The following is a 23,596-nucleotide window of genomic DNA, read 5'->3' as shown; positions in this document are numbered from 1 at the left end:
TGTTCTACAGTATATAACTCTACATCTAACCTGACTAGTAATGTCCACTTTGTCTTGTTCTACAGTATATAACTCTATAACCTGACTAGTAATGTCCACTTTGTCTTGTTCTACAGTATATAACTCTATAACCTGACTAGTAATGTCCACTTTGTCTTGTTCTACAGTATATAACTCTACATCTAACCTGACTAGTAATGTCCACTTTGTCTTGTTCTACAGTATATAACTCTATAACCTGACTAGTAATGTCCACTTTGTCTTGTTCTACAGTATATAACTATATAACCTGACTAGTAATGTCCACTTTGTCTTGTTCTACAGTATATAACTCTACATCTCTTTTCTAACCTGTCTAGGTGATGCCCTGTTTGTGAACAACTACAGAAACAGGGTTGACCTCATTCAGAAGGTTACCAAGGTGATTCCCATAGCATTAAACTTGTTGCCTTCTACGATGTACGGTAAGATCAAGGAAGCCAGGACCAGCCAGATCCAGATGACGCGCTTGTACAAGGCCCTAGACATTAGTGGGGAAAAGAAGAAATCAGACTTTTACAGGATTCTACTGGATCTGGAACCTGACCTTGTCATAGACCTGGGTAAGAACCTCTTATAAATACTATAAAAATGTTTTTACTCTTTCATTATGGGGTATTGTGTGTAGCTTGACGGACAAAAAACAATGTAATCATTTTTAGAATAAGGCTGTAACTTAACAAAATGTGGAAATATTTAAGGGGTCTGAATACTTTCTGAATGCACTGTATCACTGGAATATAAACCTGATCTAGTCTATCACCTGGGTAAGAACCTCTCTACCTCTGGTTACATATCACTGGAATGTAAACCTGATCTAGTCTATCACCTGGGTAAGAACCTCTCTACCTCTGGTTACATATCACTGGAATATAAACCTTATCTAGTCTATCACCTGGGTAAGAACCTCTCTACCTCTGGTTACATATCACTGGAATATAAACCTGATCTAGTCTATCACCTGGGTAAGAACCTCTCTACCTCTGGTTACATATCACTGGAATATAAACCTTATCTAGTCTATCACCTGGGTAAGAACCTCTCTACCTCTGGTTACATATCACTGGAATATAAACCTTATTTAGTCTATCACCTGGGTAAGAACCTCTCTACCTCTGGTTACATATCACTGGAATATAAACCTTATCTAGTCTATCACCTGGGTAAGAACCTCTCTACCTCTGGTTACATATCACTGGAATATAAACCTTATCTAGTCTATCACCTGGGTAAGAACCTCTCTACCTCTGGTTACATATCACTGGAATATAAACCTTATCTAGTCTATCACCTGGGTAAGAACCTCTCTACCTCTGGTTACATATCACTGGAATATAAACCTTATCTAGTCTATCACCTGGGTAAGAACCTCTCTACCTCTGGTTACATATCACTGGAATATAAACCTTATCTAGTCTATCACCTGGGTAAGAACCTCTCTACCTCTGGTTACATATCACTGGAATATAAATCTTATCTAGTCTATCACCTGGGTAAGAACCTCTCTACCTCTGGTTACATATCACTGGAATATAAACCTGATCTAATCTATCACCTGGGTGTCACGAACGTCGTATGAAGGAGTGGACCAAAGCGCAGCGTTAGTTGCGAACATACTTGCTTTATTTAATTAAAGCATACACACGAAATAACAAAACAATAAACGACTCGTGAAGTCCACGGTAACACTGACCGAACACGGAACAAAAACCCACAACACCCAAGGGAAAACATACAGCTTAAATATGGCTCCCAATCAGAGACAACCCACAACAGCTGACACTCGTTGCCTCTGATTGGGAGCCACTCTGGCCAACATAGACATAGAACAACTAGACACTCAAAACACAGCACATAAACACACGGAATCTACACACCCTGACTCAACATATAAAGTCCCCAGAGCCAGAGTGTGACAGTACCCCCCCCCAAAGGCGCGGACTGCGACCGCGCCTCAACAAAACCCAAACAGGGGAGGGCTGGGTGGGCATTCCTCCTCGGAGGCGGCTCCGGCTCCGGGCTTGACCACCACCCTTCCATAATTCCCCCGTAGCGCCCCTGGTCCGGTCTGACCCCGCTGGCTGGATCTGGACTGGACATCGACGGAGCGGATTGCTTACGCTCCGTTGTGGAGCAGCTGACCGGTACCTGATCAGGCACCGGACTGACGACGCGCACCCCTGGCTTGGCGCGTGAGGCAGGAACGGACCGGACCTGGCTGACGATGCGCCCCCCTGGCTTGGTGCGTGGAGCAGCAACGGACCGGACCGGGCTGACGATACGCACCCCTGGCTTGGTGCGTGGAGCCGGAACGGGCCTCACCGGACTGACGACTCGCACCCTTGGCTTGGTGCGTGGAGCAGCGACGGGCCGGACCTGGCTGACGACTCGCACCCCGGGCTTGGTGCGAGTAGCAGGAACGGGCTGAACAAGGCTGACGACTCGCACCCCTGGCTTGGTGCGAGTGGCAGGAACGGGCTGAACCAGGCTGACGACTCGCACCCCTGGCTTGGTGCGAGTGGCAGGAACGGGCTGAACCAGGCTGACGACTCGCACCCCTGGCTTGGTGCGTGGAGCAGGGACAGGCCGGGCTGGGCTGGCGACGCACACCGTAGGCTTGGTGCGTGGAGCAGGGACAGGCCGGGCTGGGCTGGCGACGCACACCGTAGGCTTGGTGCGTGGAGCAGGGACAGGCCGGGCTGGGCTGGCGACGCACACCGTAGGCTTGGTGCGTGGAGCAGGGACAGGCCGGGCTGGGCTGGCGACGCACACCGTAGGCTTGGTGCGTGGAGCAGGGACAGGCCGGGCTGGGCTGGCGACGCACACCGTAGGCTTGGTGCGTGGAGCAGGGACAGGCCGGGCTGGGCTGGCGACACACACCGTAGGCTTGGTGCGTGGAGCAGGGACAGGCCGGGCTGGGCTGGCGACGCACACCGTAGGCTTGGTGCGTGGAGCAGGGACAGGCCGGGCTGGGCTGGCGACGCACACCGTAGGCTTGGTGCGTGGAGCAGGGACAGGCCGGGCTGGGCTGGCGACGCACACCGTAGGTTTGGTGCGAGTGGCAGGAACAGGCCGGGTCGGGCTGGCGACGCACACCGTAGGCTTGGTGCGTGGAGCAGGAACAGGCCGAACCGTACTGGGAACACACACCACTGGCCTTAAACGGGGATCAGGAACGGGCCGGACCGGACTGGCAATACACCTCAGTACCTCTCGCCGTGCCTCTACAACTTCCTTCCCTCCTCTCGCCAATGGCTCCCGTAACCCGGTGGCCTTCTCTCCTCGTCTCCCATTTCGCCCTGTGGCAGCCTCCTGCTGCCCAGTCGCCCATGCCGTGTGCCCCCCCCCTAAAAAATTATTGGGGGTGCCTCTCGTCCTTCCGACGATGGCACTGCTGATGCCGCTGCTCCTCTCTCGCCAGGGCCTTAATCCTACCCCAAGGTCCCTTGCCCCCGAGCATGTCTTCCCAGGACCACGATTTGCCCACCTGGGCCATCGCCAGCCTCTCCATCTCCTTTCCTGGCGCTTCCTCCCATGTCCAGTCTGCCTGCTCCTGGACACGCTGCTTGGTCCTTTTACGGTGGGTTTTTCTGTCACGAACGTCGTATGAAGGAGTGGACCAAAGCGCAGCGTTAGTTGCGAACATACTTGCTTTATTTAATTAAAGCATACACACGAAAATAACAAAACAATAAACGACTCGTGAAGTCCTCAGTGACAATGACCGAACACGGAACAAAAACCCACAACACCCAAGGGAAAACATACAGTTTAAATATGGCTCCCAATCAGAGACAACCCACAACAGCTGACACTCGTTGCCTCTGATTGGGAGCCACTCTGGCCAACATAGACATAGAACAACTAGACACTCAAAACACAGCACATAAACACACGGAATCTACACACCCTGACTCAACATATAAAGTCCCCAGAGCCAGAGTGTGACACTGGGTAAGAACCTCTCTACCTCTGGTTACATATCACTGGAATATAAACCTTATTTAGTCTATCACCTGGGTAAGAACCTCTCTACCTCTGGTTACATATCACTGGAATATAAACCTGATCTAGTCTATCACCTGGGTAAGAACCTCTCTACCTCTGGTTACATATCACTGGAATATAAACCTGATCTAGTATATCACCTGGGTAAGAACCTCTCTACCTCTGGTTACATATCACTGGAATATAAACCTTATCTAGTCTATCACCTGGGTAAGAACCTCTCTACCTCTGGTTACATATCACTGGAATATAAACCTTATCTAGTCTATCACCTGGGTAAGAACCTCTCTACCTCTGGTTACATATCACTGGAATATAAACCTTATCTAGTCTATCACCTGGGTAAGAACCTCTCTACCTCTGGTTACATATCACTGGAATATAAACCTTATCTAGTCTATCACCTGGGTAAGAACCTCTCTACCTCTGGTTACATATCACTGGAATATAAACCTTATCTAGTCTATCACCTGGGTAAGAACCTCTCTACCTCTGGTTACATATCACTGGAATATAAACCTTATTTAGTCTATCACCTGGGTAAGAACCTCTCTACCTCTGGTTACATATCACTGGAATATAAACCTTATCTAGTCTATCACCTGGGTAAGAACCTCTCTACCTCTGGTTACATATCACTGGAATATAAACCTTATCTAGTCTATCACCTGGGTAAGAACCTCTCTACCTCTGGTTACATATCACTGGAATATAAACCTTATCTAGTCTATCACCTGGGTAAGAACCTCTCTACCTCTGGTTACATATCACTGGAATATAAACCTTATCTAGTCTATCACCTGGGTAAGAACCTCTCTACCTCTGGTTACATATCACTGGAATATAAACCTTATCTAGTCTATCACCTGGGTAAGAACCTCTCTACCTCTGGTTACATATCACTGGAATATAAATCTTATCTAGTCTATCACCTGGGTAAGAACCTCTCTACCTCTGGTTACATATCACTGGAATATAAACCTGATCTAATCTATCACCTGGGTGTCACGAACGTCGTATGAAGGAGTGGACCAAAGCGCAGCGTTAGTTGCGAACATACTTGCTTTATTTAATTAAAGCATACACACGAAATAACAAAACAATAAACGACTCGTGAAGTCCACGGTAACACTGACCGAACACGGAACAAAAACCCACAACACCCAAGGGAAAACATACAGCTTAAATATGGCTCCCAATCAGAGACAACCCACAACAGCTGACACTCGTTGCCTCTGATTGGGAGCCACTCTGGCCAACATAGACATAGAACAACTAGACACTCAAAACACAGCACATAAACACACGGAATCTACACACCCTGACTCAACATATAAAGTCCCCAGAGCCAGAGTGTGACAGTACCCCCCCCCCAAAGGCGCGGACTGCGACCGCGCCTCAACAAAACCCAAACAGGGGAGGGCTGGGTGGGCATTCCTCCTCGGAGGCGGCTCCGGCTCCGGGCTTGACCACCACCCTTCCATAATTCCCCCGTAGCGCCCCTGGTCCGGTCTGACCCCGCTGGCTGGATCTGGACTGGACATCGACGCAGCGGATTGCTTACGCTCCGTTGTGGAGCAGCTGACCGGTACCTGATCAGGCACCGGACTGACGACGCGCACCCCTGGCTTGGCGCGTGAGGCAGGAACGGACCGGACCTGGCTGACGATGCGCCCCCCTGGCTTGGTGCGTGGAGCAGCAACGGACCGGACCGGGCTGAGGATACGCACCCCTGGCTTGGTGCGTGGAGCCGGAACGGGCCTCACCGGACTGACGACTCGCACCCCGGGCTTGGTGCGAGTAGCAGGAACGGGCTGAACAAGGCTGACGACTCGCACCCCTGGCTTGGTGCGAGTGGCAGGAACGGGCTGAACCAGGCTGACGACTCGCACCCCTGGCTTGGTGCGAGTGGCAGGAACGGGCTGAACCAGGCTGACGACTCGCACCCCTGGCTTGGTGCGTGGAGCAGGGACAGGCCGGGCTGGGCTGGCGACGCACACCGTAGGCTTGGTGCGTGGAGCAGGGACAGGCCGGGCTGGGCTGGCGACGCACACCGTAGGCTTGGTGCGTGGAGCAGGGACAGGCCGGGCTGGGCTGGCGACGCACACCGTAGGCTTGGTGCGTGGAGCAGGGACAGGCCGGGCTGGGCTGGCGACGCACACCGTAGGCTTGGTGCGTGGAGCAGGGACAGGCCGGGCTGGGCTGGCGACGCACACCGTAGGCTTGGTGCGTGGAGCAGGGACAGGCCGGGCTGGGCTGGCGACGCACACCGTAGGCTTGGTGCGTGGAGCAGGAACAGGCCGGGCTGGGCTGGCGACGCACACCGTAGGCTTGGTGCGTGGAGCAGGGACAGGCCGGGCTGGGCTGGCGACGCACACCGTAGGCTTGGTGCGTGGAGCAGGGACAGGCCGGACAGGGCTGGCGACGCACACCGTAGGCTTGGTGCGTGGAGCAGGGACAGGCCGGACAGGGCTGGCGACGCACACCGTAGGCTTGGTGCGTGGAGCAGGGACAGGCCGGGCTGGGCTGGCGACGCACACCGTAGGCTTGGTGCGTGGAGCAGGGACAGGCCGGGCTGGGCTGGCGACGCACACCGTAGGCTTGGTGCGTGGAGCAGGGACAGGCCGGGCTGGGCTGGCGACGCACACCGTAGGCTTGGTGCGTGGAGCAGGGACAGGCCGGGCTGGGCTGGCGACGCACACCGTAGGTTTGGTGCGTGGAGCAGGGACAGGCCGGGCTGGGCTGGCGACGCACACCGTAGGCTTGGTGCGTGGAGCAGGGACAGGCCGGGCTGGGCTGGCGACGCACACCGTAGGCTTGGTGCGTGGAGCAGGGACAGGCCGGGCTGGGCTGGCGACGCACACCGTAGGCTTGGTGCGAGTGGCAGGAACAGGCCGGGTCGGGCTGGCGACGCACACCGTAGGCTTGGTGCGTGGAGCAGGAACAGGCCGAACCGTACTGGGAACACACACCACTGGCCTTAAACGGGGATCAGGAACGGGCCGGACCGGACTGGCAATACACCTCAGTACCTCTCGCCGTGCCTCTACAACTTCCTTCCCTCCTCTCGCCAATGGCTCCCGTAACCCGGTGGCCTTCTCTCCTCGTCTCCCATTTCGCCCTGTGGCAGCCTCCTGCTGCCCAGTCGCCCATGCCGTGTGCCCCCCCCCTAAAAAATTATTGGGGGTGCCTCTCGTCCTTCCGACGATGGCACTGCTGATGCCGCTGCTCCTCTCTCGCCAGGGCCTTAATCCTACCCCAAGGTCCCTTGCCCCCGAGCATGTCTTCCCAGGACCACGATTTGCCCACCTGGGCCATCGCCAGCCTCTCCATCTCCTTTCCTGGCGCTTCCTCCCATGTCCAGTCTGCCTGCTCCTGGACACGCTGCTTGGTCCTTTTACGGTGGGTTTTTCTGTCACGAACGTCGTATGAAGGAGTGGACCAAAGCGCAGCGTTAGTTGCGAACATACTTGCTTTATTTAATTAAAGCATACACACGAAAATAACAAAACAATAAACGACTCGTGAAGTCCTCAGTGACAATGACCGAACACGGAACAAAAACCCACAACACCCAAGGGAAAACATACAGCTTAAATATGGCTCCCAATCAGAGACAACCCACAACAGCTGACACTCGTTGCCTCTGATTGGGAGCCACTCTGGCCAACATAGACATAGAACAACTAGACACTCAAAACACAGCACATAAACACACGGAATCTACACACCCTGACTCAACATATAAAGTCCCCAGAGCCAGAGTGTGACACTGGGTAAGAACCTCTCTACCTCTGGTTACATATCACTGGAATATAAACCTTATTTAGTCTATCACCTGGGTAAGAACCTCTCTACCTCTGGTTACATATCACTGGAATATAAACCTGATCTAGTCTATCACCTGGGTAAGAACCTCTCTACCTCTGGTTACATATCACTGGAATATAAACCTGATCTAGTATATCACCTGGGTAAGAACCTCTCTACCTCTGGTTACATATCACTGGAATATAAACCTTATCTAGTCTATCACCTGGGTAAGAACCTCTCTACCTCTGGTTACATATCACTGGAATATAAACCTTATCTAGTCTATCACCTGGGTAAGAACCTCTCTACCTCTGGTTACATATCACTGGAATATAAACCTTATCTAGTCTATCACCTGGGTAAGAACCTCTCTACCTCTGGTTACATATCACTGGAATATAAACCTTATCTAGTCTATCACCTGTGTAAGAACCTCTCTACCTCTGGTTACATATCACTGGAATATAAACCTTATCTAGTCTATCACCTGGGTAAGAACCTCTCTACCTCTGGTTACATATCACTGGAATATAAACCTTATCTAGTCTATCACCTGGGTAAGAACCTCTCTACCTCTGGTTACATATCACTGGAATATAAACCTGATCTAGTCTATCACCTGGGTAAGAACCTCTCTACCTCTGGTTACATATCACTGGAATATAAACCTTATCTAGTCTATCACCTGGGTAAGAACCTCTCTACCTCTGGTTACATATCACTGGAATATAAACCTTATCTAGTCTATCACCTGGGTAAGAACCTCTCTACCTCTGGTTACATATCACTGGAATATAAACCTTATCTAGTCTATCACCTGGGTAAGAACCTCTCTACCTCTGTTCAAATCAAATTTTATTTGTCACATACATGTGTTTAGCAGATGTTATAGCGGGTGTAGCGAAATGCTTGTGCTTCTAGCTCCGACAGTGCAGTAATATCTAACAAGTAATATCTAACAATTTCAAACATATACCCAATACACACAAATCTAGTAAGGAATGGAATTTAAGAATATATACATATATGGACAAGCAATGACAGAGAGGCATGGACTAAGATACAGTAGAATATTATAGAATACAGTATATACATATGAGATGATTAATGCAAGATATGTGAACATTATTAAAGTGACTAGTGTTCCATTTCTTAAAGTGGCCAGTGATTTCAACAGGCAGCAGCAGCCTCTAATGTGCTAGTGATGGCTATTTAACAGTCTGATGGCCTTGAGATAGAAGCTGTTTTTCATTCTCTCGGTCCCAGCTTTGATGCACCACAGGCCGTGGCTCGGGTGGTTGATGTCCTTGATGATCTTTTTGGCCTTCCTGTGACATCGGGTGCTGTAGGTGTCCTGGAGGGCTGGTAGTTTGTCCCCGATGATGTTTTGGGCAGACCGCACCACCCTCTGGAGAGCCCTGCGGTTGTGGGCGGTGCAGTTGCTGTACCAGGCGGTGATACAGCCCGACAGGATGCTCTCAATTGTGCATCTGTAAACGTTTGTGAGGGTTTTAGGTGCCAAGCCGAATTTCTTCAGCCTCCTGAGGTTGAAGAGGCTCTGTTGCGCCTTCTTCACCACACTGTCTGCGTGGGTGGACCATTTCAGTTTGTCAGTGATGTGTACGCCAAGGAACTTGAAGCTTTCCACCTTCTCCACTTCGGTCCCGTCGATGAGGATAGAGAGGGTGCACCCTCTGCTGTTTCCTGAAGTTTTTTTTTTTTTTTTTTACCTTTATTTACCTACTCTGACAGATGGAGACTGCAGGTGGGTGTGTGTGTCACAATGTCTGTCTGGATAGTGTGTAGGGTAGACTGGCAGGGTAGACTAGCAGGGTAGGCTAGCAGGGTAGACTAGCAGGGTAGGCTAGCAGGGTAGGCTAGCAGGGTAGGCTAGCAGGGTAGACTAGCAGGGTAGGCTAGCAGGGTAGGCTAGCAGGGTAGACTAGCAGGGTAGACTAGCAGGGTAGGCTAGCAGGGTAGGCTAGCAGGGTAGGCTAGCAGGGTAGGCTAGCAGGGTAGACTAGCAGGGTAGGCTAGCAGGGTAGGCTAGCAGGGTAGGCTAGCAGGGTAGACTAGCAGGGTAGACTAGCAGGGTAGGCTAGCAGGGTAGGCTAGCAGGGTAGACTAGCAGGGTAGGCTAGCAGTGTAGGCTAGCAGGGTAGGCTAGCAGGGTAGACTAGCAGGGTAGGCTAGCAGGGTAGGCTAGCAGGGTAGACTAGCACGGTAGGCTAGCAGGGTAGACTAGCAGGGTAGACTAGCAGGGTAGACTGGCAGGGTAGGCTAGCAGGGTAGACTAGCAGGGTAGGCTAGCAGGGTAGGCTAGCAGGGTAGACTAGCAGGGTAGACTAGCAGGGTAGGCTAGCAGGGTAGGCTAGCAGGGTAGACTAGCAGGGTAGGCTAGCAGGGTAGGCTAGCAGGGTAGACTAGCAGGGTAGGCTAGCAGGGTAGACTAGCAGGGTAGGCTAGCAGGGTAGACTAGCAGGGTAGGCTAGCAGGGTAGACTAGCAGGGTAGGCTAGCAGGGTAGACTAGCAGGGTAGGCTAGCACGGTAGACTAGCAGGGTAGACTAGCAGGGTAGACTAGCAGGGTAGGCTAGCAGGGTAGACTAGCAGGGTAGGCTAGCAGGGTAGACTAGCAGGGTAGACTAGCAGGGTAGGCTAGCACGGTAGACTAGCAGGGTAGACTAGCAGGGTAGACTAGCAGGGTAGGCTAGCAGGGTAGGCTAGCAGGGTAGACTAGCAGGGTAGACTAGCCGGGTAGCCTAGCAGGGTAGACTAGCAGGGTAGACTAGCAGGGTAGGCTAGCAGGGTAGACTAGCAGGGTAGGCTAGCAGGGTAGGCTAGCAGGGTAGGCTAGCAGGGTAGGCTAGCAGGGTAGACTAGCAGGGTAGGCTAGCAGGGTAGGCTAGCAGGGTAGACTAGCAGGGTAGACTAGCAGGGTAGGCTAGCAGGGTAGACTAGCAGGGTAGACTAGTAGGGTAACCAACGAAAGGGTAGTCTACCCTGTAGCACAATGTCACTGGATGGTGTTGATAGGTAGTATTTTAGAGTAGCCCTGGTAAGGGACGGTTCGAAATGTATTAAACTTTTTGTTTGGTAGATGTCTCTTTCCATTCATCAAATGGCTGCTGCACAGTTTGGATGCTAGAATTATATTTTGGATGAACGTGCGAGGGTAGCCTACAGGAGACTTTTGAAGTAGCCTCATCAGATTAAACATTGTGACTGGTTGTGTTTATGCCACATATAAGGCAATACATTTGAAAAGTTAAATTACAAATATGTGACCAACAGGCTCGATTCAGTCTCATGTAGCAAAATTTGAAATGGTGTTTTTTTTACATTGGAAAAAAGTAGAGACTCAGAGCTAGAAAAGGGCATATCATACACTACAGTTGAGGAACAATGGGAAAGTAAATCTGCTTTGAAAGTTGATAAACTTGTAACCCCACTTTTGAGAAAATGGCCCTTGAATGTTTTGCTACCTACTGGAGAGCTCTTCTTTGTCTACACCCAATCAGCATTGTTCACAGCCTCTTAAGCATTAGCCCCTCCCATCTCTTTAAGGATTCACATGTGAGGCCATGTGCTAAACAGAGTGAGTACGGTAGTGGCAGGGTAGACCATGCGAGGCCATGTGCTAAACAGAGTGAGTACGGTAGTGGCAGGGTAGGCTAGCAGGGTAGACCATGTGAGGCCATGTGCTAAACAGAGTGAGTACGGTAGTGGCAGGGTAGACCATGTGAGGCCATGTGCTAAACAGAGTGAGTACGGTAGTGGCAGGGTAGGCTAGCAGGGTAGACCATGTGAGGCCATGTGCTAAACAGAGTGAGTACGGTAGTGGCAGGTTAGACCATGTGAGGCCATGTGCTAAACAGAGTGAGTACGGTAGTGTTCTAAACAACCAAAGATTTCAAGACTAAAGGCTGGTTTACACTACATCTATCGACATGTCTGTAGACAGTTGTCGCAGTGACATCATGAAAATGGTTGTCGTCCGACATCAAACTTGTCGTTATGAAAAAGTGAAAACACAAAAACGAAAGGCTGCGTGACATCAGCAGCCTGGTGGTCCAAAATAGCAGAACTGGAGTATTTCAACACCAATAAACCCATCCAGTATTTCAACACCAATAAACCCATCCATTATTTTAACACCAATAAACCCATCCAGTATTTCAACACCAATAAACCCATCCAGTATCTTAACACCAATAAACCCATCCAGTATTTTAACACCAATAAACCCATCCAGTATTTTAACACCAATAAACCCATCCATTTTTAAAAATGTATTTTAGTTCACCTTTATTTAACCAGGTAAGCCAGTTGAGAACAAGTTCTCATTTACAACTGCGACCTGGCCAAGATAAAGCAAAGCAGTGCGATAAAAACAACAACACAGAGTTACATATGGAATAAACAAAACGTACAGTCAAAAATACAACAGAAAATATATATACAGTGTGTGCAAATGTAGTAAGTTATGGAGGTAAGGCAATAAATAGGCCATAGTGCAAAATAATAACAATTTAGTATTAACACTGGAATGATAGATGTGCATAAGATGATGTGCAAATAGAGAAACTGGGGTGCAAATGAGCAAAATAAATAACAATGTAAATAACAATATGGGGATGAGGTAGTTGGGTGGGCTAATTTCAGACTGGCTGTGTACAGGTGCAGTGATCGGTAAGCTGCTCTGACAACTGATGCTTAAAGTTAGTGAGGGAGATAAGTGTCTCCAGCTTCAGAGATTTTTGCAGTTCGTTCCAGTCATTGGCAGCAGAGAACTGGAAGGAATGGCGGCCAATGGAGGTGTTGGCTTTGGGGATGACCAGTGAGATATACCTGCTGGAGCGCAGACTACGGGTGGGTGTTTCTATGGTGACCAATGAGCTAAGATAAGGCGGCGATTTGCCTAGAAGAGATTTATAGATGACCTGGAGCCAGTGGGTTTGGCGACGAATATGTAGTGAGGGCCAGCCAACGAGAGCGTACAGGTCACAATGGTGGGTAGTATATGGGGCTTTGGTGACAAAACGGATGGCACTGTGATAGACTACATCCAATTTGCTGAGTAGAGTGTTGGAGGCTATTTTGTAAATGACATTGCCGAAGTCAAGGATCGGTAGGATAGTCAGTTTTACGAGGGCATGTTAAGCAGCATGAGTGAAGGAGGCTTTGTTGCGAAATAGGAAGCCGATTCTAGATTTAACTTTGGATTGGAGATGCTTAATGTGAGTCTGGAAGGAGAGTTTACGGTCTAACCAGACACCTAGGTATTTATACCTAGGTAACACATATTCTAAGTCAAATCTGCCGAGAGTAGTGATTCTAGTTGGGCGGGCGGGTGCAAGCAGTGTTCGATTGAAGAGCATGCATTTAGTTTTACTAGCGTTTAAGAGCAGTTGGAGGCTACGGAAGGAGTGTTGTATGGCATTGAAGCTCGTTTGGAGGTTTGTTAACACAGTGTCCAATGAAGGGCCAGATGTATACAAAATGGTGTCGTCTGCGTAGAGGTGGATCTTAGAGTCACCAGCAGCAAGAGCGACATCATTGATATACACATAGAATAGAGTCGGCCCGAGAATTGAACCCTGTAGCACCCCCATAGAGACTGCCAGAGGTCCAGACAACAGGCCCTCCGATTTGACACATTGAACTCTATCTGAGAAGTAGTTGGTGAACCAGGCGAGGCAGTCATTTGAGAAACCAAGGCTATTTAGTGTGCCAATAAGAATGCGGTGATTGACAGAGTCGAAAGCCTTGGCCAGGTCGATGAAGACGGCTGCACAGTACTGTCTTTTATCGATCGCGGCGGAGGTGCACCCATGACCAGCTCGGAAACCAGATTATGTGTATGTAAACTTCCGACTTCAAATGTAACTCTATATCTAACCTGACTAGTAATGTCCACTTTGTCTTGTTCTACAGTATATAACTCTATAACCTGACTAGTAATGTCCATGTTGTCTTGTTCTACAGCATATAACTCTACATCTAACCTGACTAGTAATGTCCACTTTGTCTTGTTCTACAGTATATAACTCTATAACCTGACTAGTAATGTCCACTTTGTCTTGTTCTACAGTATATAACTCTACATCTAACCTGACTAGTAATGTCCACTTTGTCTTGTTCTACAGTATATAACTCTATAACCTGACTAGTAATGTCCACTTTGTCTTGTTATACAGTATATAACTCTATAACCTGACTAGTAATGTCCACTTTGTCTTGTTATACAGTATTGTTATGTGAATTATTTAACAAACTATTTCAGTGTCTCTGTGCGTCTCCCAAAATCAAGAAACGGACAGAGTCTGCATAGTCAGAAATGTTTATTCATTGAGAATTCTGCCATCACAATTTCAGAGTCCATCTTTTATACTCATACGTCATACAAAAAATCCCTCCCCTCTTTAGGCGGGCTGTAGTTTTCCACTTTAAAACTGCTCTCCTGACCATCAGTTCACACACACACACATACATACACACACACACTCTTCCAAGCCTAACAGTTTCTCTCCTCCCTAAACTGGGAGGCCTCTTTATCTTGGTTTCTCAATCATCAGGCTTTATTCATGAGAACGTTCTAAAACAAAATGGTCGTACAATATTTTTATATGCACACATTAGATGGAGAAAAAAAATCCCTCCCCTCTTTAGGCGGGCTGTAGTTTTCCACTGGAAAACTGCTCTCCTGACCATCATGTCACACACACACACACACACACAAGCCTAACAGTTTCTCTACTCCCTAAATTCCTCAGTTATCTTGGTTTCTCAGCTCTCCTTGTCCTTTGTTGTCTGGTCTAACTCTTACTCACATTGCTAAATAGTAGCTCAATGTCATAGTCTTTACTGGTCCTACACTCACACATTCTAACACATTTCACACAGTTTCAGGGTGTAATAATTAGTCATTAATAATTATTCTATCAATCCACCCTTTGACTAAATATTACACACATACTCACAACATATATGTTGTTATAGAAATGAATCACACACATTGAAGCATATAAGTTGATTTGCATATAAAAACATAAAAAATTGTCTCATTCAATACAGGTTCATCAGGGTTACCCCATGATTAAAAGCGTAAAGTTACTCTTTAGCAATGGTACCTAACCTGTTTACCCACTATCTGGAAACAACAGTCTAAGCCTATAGTGAAGAACATTTGCTTCATCACATCCTGCAACATCGGTTAACTAGTACATCATACTTAAAACAAGACTTTAATACACAAAAGATCATTACAATAACTTTTAAACTAGAGATTTATAGTTCTAGGAAAACATCCAGTCTCAAACTATCTGAATCGTCGTCGTCCTCCACCAAGCAAGGTGGGTCATATTCTTCATTCCTTAGGTTGGAGTCCGGGATTGGGCCGTATCTCACCATCTGCTGTGATGCTGCATCTCCAACGCCTTGCTCACCAACCCTTGGACACAGGGAATAAGACAACATCCACAAAGAACAAACATACCCATACAAGCTATAGCTGCACCCAGAACAGTTGCAACAATAGCTTTCCATTTTCTAAACATGTTATCAAACCAACCAGTCATTGATGTATTCACCCCCCAGTTCTCAGCCCATTCTTTACTTAATGCAGTGAGACCTGCCAGCGCTCTAGTTACTGTACCATCTGGGGTTGTATTGTTGGGGATAAACATACAACAATGACCTCCCACCATCTTGCAAATCTGCCCTTCTCTGCTAAAAGCATTTCGAGAACCAAACTATTCTGCAGGTCATGAGTGAGGTGGTGGATAGTTGGCCTGAGATTCTCTTCACTGCATCCCTTGTCTAATTAACGAACCTTTGTAGATGTAATTAATCCAGTCAACATTTTTATCAATTGTAACCCACCAGAAAAACGTTGTTGTAAACCCTTCTCCAATTCGATCTGTGATTCGCATTACTTTGGTGTCTACAACATTGATAATCTCCGGGGGTCATGGTGAATTGGGGTGCCTCAGTATTATCCTTTTTAAGAGTGGTTATTTTAATATCAGAACAATTAGGTGAGGTTTGGTTTGATCCCAAATCTATCACACAAGAGAACATGGTCTGAGGCATAGGTGCAGTTACAAGGGTTGGCCTACCTGTTGAACAGGCATAACAATTAGTTTGACCCAACGCCCTAGCTGTGTAGTTCATCCACCTTACCCAAAAGTTCTCATTTGAAATTCCTTCTACTTCTCCTTGGTTCATTTCCTGCAAGAGGAAATATTCTACCCTTGGTGGTTTAGTGCTATTTAGGATTCCTTCTGAGGGCCTTCCAAGGGGTATTAGACTAGTTTTTTGGTACCTCTGGTGATAACATTAGATCTACCTGCTGTTCTGTCTCGGGGGTGGAAGATTCATTTCTCTCCTGAAAAATTAACCTCAAACATATATCTGCCCCGAAATCATCAACACAGGCCCAATAGTTCCTTGCTATGTCATCTTGAATAATTAACTTTACCGTTATCACCAGTTCCCGTTTTACATTTATCATGGGTTTGTTTAATTCCCCATCGGTGTGCTGCGTCCATTCCATTCTTATAGTATGTTCCTCAGGTATGTTTAAACATCCTTGCCCAAGGACATGAGCGTTCCCCAGTGCAAATGTATTTACCATACCTTCTAGGACCTAACTTTCTTGTACACGCCCCCTTCTTACCAAAGCCCCTAAAACCTCCTATCTCTTCATGGGAGAACTCGAATGGTATCTTGAATCCCCCATCTTGTCATAAACTGACTTTAACTATTAAAATAATCATTCCCCCAATAGTCTTTCTTGGTTTCAGTATTTCTACGAGATCGAATCAGTGCCTTGGTATTATTTTGTTCATCATTTCCCTGTTTAGGTTGACCTGGATTAATCCATAATATGGTTAACACGATGATGCAGCTCAGAGTCCCCCAAACTCCCAAAAACCGCCATCCCAATCCTGTCCCTGAGCCACCTGCCTGGTACTTCCCCATACCCACACCTCTATAAACACCCCACAGTGATGAAAGGTCGGGGTAGGGTTTCTTTGTTAACAGAGTTTACCCCCGAACCCTAGTGGGTCAGTTCTTCTCTTTAACTCTGTGTGTGTTCAACGGTGTTGGTATGTGGGCCTACCTTTTTGCAGTGGGTAACGTGGACCCAAGTGGCTCTCTCAGCTATTCTTATAGCGAAGGCAGTTACCAAAAGGACTTGGTATGGTCCCTCCCAGCCTGACTGCTTTCAATCCTTTTTCCTCAACGATTGGATCCACACCCAGTCTCCAGGTTATAAACTATGAATCACCTTCTCCTTTAATTCTCCTGTAGGACACAAATTCTTAGACATACGGTTAACGAACAATTTTCTCATGTGTTCTGCTAGTGTATTCTCTAGTTCTATGTCTGCCTGTTCTGATCTGCCAACTGTGGCATTCTGTAAGGTCTTCCAAACCCTTTAAAAAAATATATATATATATATATATATACACTGCTCAAAAAAATAAAGGGAACACTTAAACAACACAATGTAACTCCAAGTCAATCACACTTCTGTGAAATCAAACTGTCCACTTAGGAAGCAACACTGATTGACAATACATTTCACATGCTGTTGTGCAAATGGAATAGACAACAGGTGGAAATTATAGGCAATTAGCAAGACACCCCCAATAAAGGAGTGGTTCTGCAGGTGGTGACCACAGACCACTTCTCAGTTCCTATGCTTCCTGGCTGATGTTTTGGTCACTTTTGAATGCTGGCGGTGCTTTCACTCTAGTGGTAGCATGAGACAGAGTCTACAACCCACACAAGTGGCTCAGGTAGTGCAGCTCATCCAGGATGGCACATCAATGCGAGCTGTGGCAAGAAGGTTTGCTGTGTCTGTCAGCGTAGTGTCCAGAGCATGGAGGCGCTACCAGGAGACAGGCCAGTACATCAGGAGACGTGGAGGAGGCCGTAGGAGGGCAACAACCCAGCAGCAGGACCGCTTCCTCCACCTTTGTGCAAGGAGGAGCAGGAGGAGCACTGCCAGAGCCCTGCAAAATGACCTCCAGCAGGCCACAAATGTGCATGTGTCTGCTCAAACGGTCAGAAACAGACTCCATGAGGGTGGTATGAGGGCCCGACGTCCACAGGTGGGGGTTGTGCTTACAGCCCAACACCGTGCAGGACGTTTGGCATTTGCCAGAGAACACCAAGATTGGCAAATTCGCCACTGGTGCCCTGTGCTCTTCACAGATGAAAGCAGGTTCACACTGATCACATGTGACAGACGTGACAGAGTCTGGAGACGCCGTGGAGAACGTTCTGCTGCCTGCAACATCCTCCAGCATGACCGGTTTGGCGGTGGGTCAGTCATGGTGTGGGGTGGCATTTCTTTGGGGGGCCGCACAGCCCTCCATGTGCTCGCCAGAGGTAGCCTGACTGCCATTAGGTACCGAGATGAGATTCTCTGACCCCTTGTGAGACCATATGCTGGTGCGGTTGGCCCTGGGTTCCTCCTAATGCAAGACAATGCTAGACCTCATGTGGCTGGAGTGTGTCAGCAGTTCCTGCAAGAGGGAGGCATTGATGCTATGGACTGGCCCGCCCGTTCCCCAGACCTGAATCCAATTGAGCACATCTGGGACATCATGTCTCGCTCCATCCACCAACGCCACGTTGCACCACAGACTGTCCAGGAGTTGGCGGATGCTTTAGTCCAGTTCTGGGAGGAGATCCCTCAGGAGACCATCCGCCACCTCATCAGGAGCATGCCCAGGCATTGTAGGGAGGTCATACAGGCACGTGGAGGCCACACACACTACTGAGCCTCATTTTGACTTGTTTTAAGGACATTACATCAAAGTTGGATCAGCCTGTAGTGTGGTTTTCCACTTTAATTTTGAGGGTGACTCCAAATCCAGACCTCCATGGGTTGATAAATTTGATTTCCATTGATAATTTTTGTGTGATTTTGTTGTCAGCACATTCAACTATGTAAAGAAAAAAGTATTTAATAAGATTATTTCATTCATTCAGATCTAGGATGTGTTATTTTAGTGTTCCCTTTATTTTTTTTAGCAGTGTATATATATATATATATATATATATATATATCTATTTTAGTAATTCGTTATACCATAGGCCACAAAGTGTTTCCTAACCTGCTCTACCATCCATCCCTCCCGTTGACACATGGCTCTGCCCGTGTGTCAATATTGCAGCATATCTAAACAGTAATTTCGGGAGAATTGGTTAGCTGTCTTTGACCCATATTCCTTCCTTATTTACAGCGCCTTGCTTCACCCATCTGTGAACTTCCTTCATTGGGGCCCTACTGTGGCTCTCTATAAGTAGATCTCTATCTATCGAAACTTCCTCTTTTGACAGCTGACTGGGACCAGAGAAGTGTTTTAACCCTGCTGACAACATTTGATAATACCTCAATTTACTTCTATCCCATAAAAGTAATCCAAGATTACTTTTAGCAACAGGTATCCCTCATTCAGGGAAAACTCTCTCTCTCTCTACTGTTATTTTACGGTTTGAATCATATATATTATTACCAAATTATGAAGTTCTTCACACTTTTCACAGTACTATAAATTACCCTCAACTTGGTAAAATAAACTATCTTAAAGTCCTCCTCTCATGCCTTTAGAATTACCAGTGTGGATGATTAATTAACACCTGTAACACCCTGGCTCTGGGACTCTATATGTTGAGCCAGGGTGTGTTCATTCTATGTGGTGTATTTCTAGGTTGGGAGTTCTAGTTTGTTTATTTCTATGTTGGCCTGAGTGACTCCCAATCAGAGGCAATGAGTGTCAGCTGTGGCTGGTTGTCTCTGATTGGGAGCCATATTTAAACTGTCTGTTTTCCCTTTGTGTTTGTGGGTTCTTGTTCCGTATTGGTCTATGTTACCTAGGACGTTACGAGTCGTTTTGTTCATTGTCAGTATTTATCACTAAAGATAAATAAACATGTTCGTTCAGAAAAACCCACCATACAAGGACCAAGCAGCGTGTCCAGGAGCAGGCAGACTGGACATGGGAGGAAGCGCCGGGAAAGGAGATGGAGAGGTTGGCGATGGCCCAGGTGGGCAAAGTGTGGTCCTGGGAGGACATGCTCGGGGGAAAAGGGCCATGGGCTAGGATTAAGGCCCTGGCGAGAGAGGAGCAGCGGCGTCAGCAGTGTCATCGTCGGACGGGCGAGAGGCAACCCCAAAACATTTTTAGGGGGGGGCACAGGGCATGGACGACGGGGCTGACGGAGGCAGAAAAGGGGCGTATTCAGAAGGCCACCAGGTTACGGGGGCCACTGGTCAAAGTAGGGAAAGAAGGTTTAGAGGCACGGCGAGAGGTACTTGGGTGTGTTACCAGTCCGGTCCGGCCCGTTCCAGATCCCGGGGTAGAACCAGTGGTGTGTGATTCTGTCAAGGTAGATGTAGGTGGGCAAGGCCGGAGCCAGAACCGCCGCCGAGGAGGAATGCCCACCCAGCCCTCCCCTGTTTTGCTCTAGTTGAGGCGCGGTCGCAGTCCGGGGGGGGGGTACTGTAACACCCTGGCTCTGGGACTCTATATGTTGAGCCAGGGTGTGTTCATTCTATGTGGTGTATTTCTTTGTTGGGAGTTCTAGTTTGTTTATTTCTTTGTTGGCCTGAGTGACTCCCAATCAGAGGCAACGAGTGTCAGCTGTGGCTGGTTGTCTCTGATTGGGAGCCATATTTAAACTGTCTGTTTTCCCTTTGTGTTTGTGGGTTCTTGTTCCGTATTGGTCTATGTTACCTAGGACGTTACGAGTCGTTTGTTGTTTTGTTCATTGTCTGTATTTATCACTAAAGATAAATAAACATGTTCGTTCATCACGCTGCGCCTTGGTCTATTCCGTACGACGATCGTGACAACACCAGAAAGTCAAAACAGAGTTCAGAGGCAATTGAAATCATTCAACAAACTGTTCCATCCCATAGTATACTAAACATTATCATCATTCTAAATATTTCATAAATATTACTTATCCCAAGTGTTCATTAAATCCTCATGACATTTATTCTCATAAGAAATCATATATACCCTAAACTCAGTGAAAACAGAAAAACTCCATAAAATTCACTGTGTGTGCTCCTTTAAGACTTATCACCTTTGACCTGTTGAAAACCCCCTAAAATCAAAATAACAAGGCTTTATAAACATCATACTAGGTGTTTTTTTTTATAAATCCACTGTTTGCATTGAACACATCTCAGTCTCTCTAGGTATTGACTAATAGTCTCACTGTCTCCCTGCTTACACTCGTGGACTTTGGAGAAGTCGGCATGTCTGTGATAATATTCTCTCAGATTATCACAGAGTTGTGCCAATTTATCTCCATAAGCCCCTCCTTCTGCCCACTCTAGAACCGGCGCATTCCCATCTCCGGGAACCCAGTTTCCTCTCACTGCCGCCCAGTCCTTTAACTCTGTCTGACTGCCCTCTCTAGTTCCCCTGTATTCATCTTAAAGCTGGCGCAGCCTTTCCATATCTCTTCTGAACTGGTGTACCCCCGTCTTAGGGTGGGGTATCTCTTCCACTGCTCTCACTACATCTCTCTGCTTCGTTTACTAAATCCTGGCATTAGTAAATTCTATCCACACACCACCAAAAACGAATAACATATTTGCATACACATAACTAGAAAGCATGAATTTAATGCCATTCTTGCTTAAACAATGCAATTCAACATTTCTCAAAACGAATTACCTCTGTTATCAACTAAAATTATAGCCACCTCTTATGAAACCCCCAATCTGTCATTGTTTAGAATACAGCAGATATAGCTAACTTTCCTTTCTAAGTAGGCTACAAATAACACCAAATGCATGCCATAGTTGACCAGCATATATTGAATTTATCTCCATAGTATTAATATCCAATGTAGTGATTGACGTTCCTTAATGGAAACCCTAAATTGGCTTTGTACAATATTATATTAATTTTGTCTCACCCATGACGTATGTCTACGTTTGGGTGAGCAAGTTAATATATAATTATTATTCCAATTATTATTTTATGAAGTCTCTAGCCTCTCATTCAACCCAAATCCCCATCATCAAATATACTCCCAGCAGAACTGAAAAAAACAAAACAGACTGTGATTTCCAGGACACTGCCCCTTTGTTTCTAGCCTCACTATCTCCCCGAGAGTTGGCCCTCCCTTAAGTTCTCTCTTACTCCTCCTTTTCTCTCCAAATCAGCTCTTGGTAAACTGCATACTTTTTTAACGTCAATATGTTGTGCTTTTCTCCACCCTATCAAAGTATTTGTAATGGTCCTGCTTATCTCTGGTCTCATTCCACTGAGGAACACTATATTTTTAATTGCTGATGGTAGGGCGTATCATTCCCCTGTCTCTGGTCTGGTTCGGGTATGCCACTGTTTGCGTTAAACACATCTTTAACTCTCTCTAAGTACTGGCTGACAGTCTCACTATCCTCTTGTTTACACTCATGTGCTTTAGATAAGTCTGCATGACGATGGTAATGTTCTCTGAGGCTATTACACAATTCAGTTATTTTCCCAACATACTCTCCGTGATCGGCCCATGGCAAAAGTGCCCTCTGGGCATCCCCTAAAACCCACTGCCCTCTAACATCTAAGGTTGCTGGGGCCCCTTCATCCCCTGCCAATAGATTAGGTAAGGCTATCAGTGGGTACTGGCCCCCTCCTACTCTCTCATCTCCTGACTCATACTGACTCCCTCCTGAGCTTAGCTCTGAATCCTCCTGTTCCTCTCTTTTCTGTTTCTTTAGATCATTTCCACAATTTACATGCATTTGTTTATTCATGGGTTCCAGTTTAATTACATCAAGTCGCCCAGTAAAGCCATTTTCTTTTTTTTTCTTTTTTTCCAATTAGGTCCATAATACACATTTCGTTTGTCTCCAATTTCCATGTATTTCTCGTCCCCAGTAAATTCTGGGACCTCTTGTGAGGATTTGCCTCCCATGGTTGGTACTGTTAAAAATCCCTTAGCCACCTCTTCTATATAAAAAGTTATTCAAAACAGTTTCACACCACACCTGGAATCACCCCTTCCTGTATAGGTACAACAGGTTGACTAGTCCCCCAGAATTATCTCCTACTCTACGGAGGAATTTATCCCCTCAAATGTAATCTTGACCATTTCTGACAGTCTCATACAACAGAAATGGGTTCTCCCTCTTTTCTAGTGATCTTAACCGTCTAAATAGCCTCCTCTTCTATATAACAAGCCAATATAACAAATAATTCAAAACAGTTTCACACAACATTTGGAATCACCCCTCCCTGTATAGGTAGTCTTGACTAGTCCCCCAGAATTATCTCATACCGTTACAGAGGAGCTTATCCCCTCAAATGTAATCTTGACAATTCCTGACAGTTTCATACAACAGAAATGGGTTCTCCCTCTCCTAGTGATCTTAACCGTCCAAATTTACTCAATTATATTAACCCTCTCTTCACTTCACACCCCTCCCTGTATTTCTTTATCCCGGATTATTTGTTGAACATTACTGTTCTATAATCTCCTACAGGTTCTCTGAATACAGGGTAGTTTCTTTTGGTAATGGCCTATTACCGTGAATCGTTACGGACCCACCCTGAGCAATCCCAGACTGCCCCAATTAATGAATAAAGACTACCGACCTTTTCCTTGCAGCCGAGATTCAATGTAGGTTTGGATTCCGTCACCGTCTCTGTCATTAATCAGGTGTCCTCTGGCCTGTTTTAACCCTTAATGTCAAA

The 23,596-nt window shown here is 47.1% G+C and overlaps 1 protein-coding gene across 1 annotated transcript in view; it reads left to right on the top strand.

Moving 5' to 3' along the window:
- The window catches only part of LOC311121965 (butyrophilin subfamily 3 member A2-like), a gene marked incomplete at its 3' end in the record, with an annotated part of 86,541 nt that overhangs the window by 47,294 nt on the left and 15,651 nt on the right, over window positions 1-23,596 (top strand). Inside the window, exon 6 of the mRNA XM_084196395.1 lies at window positions 360-602. Coding sequence (XP_084052521.1) covers window positions 360-602 — 243 coding nt within the window. The remainder of the gene's footprint in view (window positions 1-359; window positions 603-23,596) is intronic.

The sequence above is a fragment of the Coregonus lavaretus genome, assembly GCF_964263955.1.
Source record: "Coregonus lavaretus genome assembly, contig: HAP1_SCAFFOLD_1871, whole genome shotgun sequence".
In the NCBI taxonomy this organism is placed as follows: domain Eukaryota; kingdom Metazoa; phylum Chordata; class Actinopteri; order Salmoniformes; family Salmonidae; genus Coregonus; species Coregonus lavaretus.
This window is presented reverse-complemented; position numbering and strand designations above follow the sequence as displayed.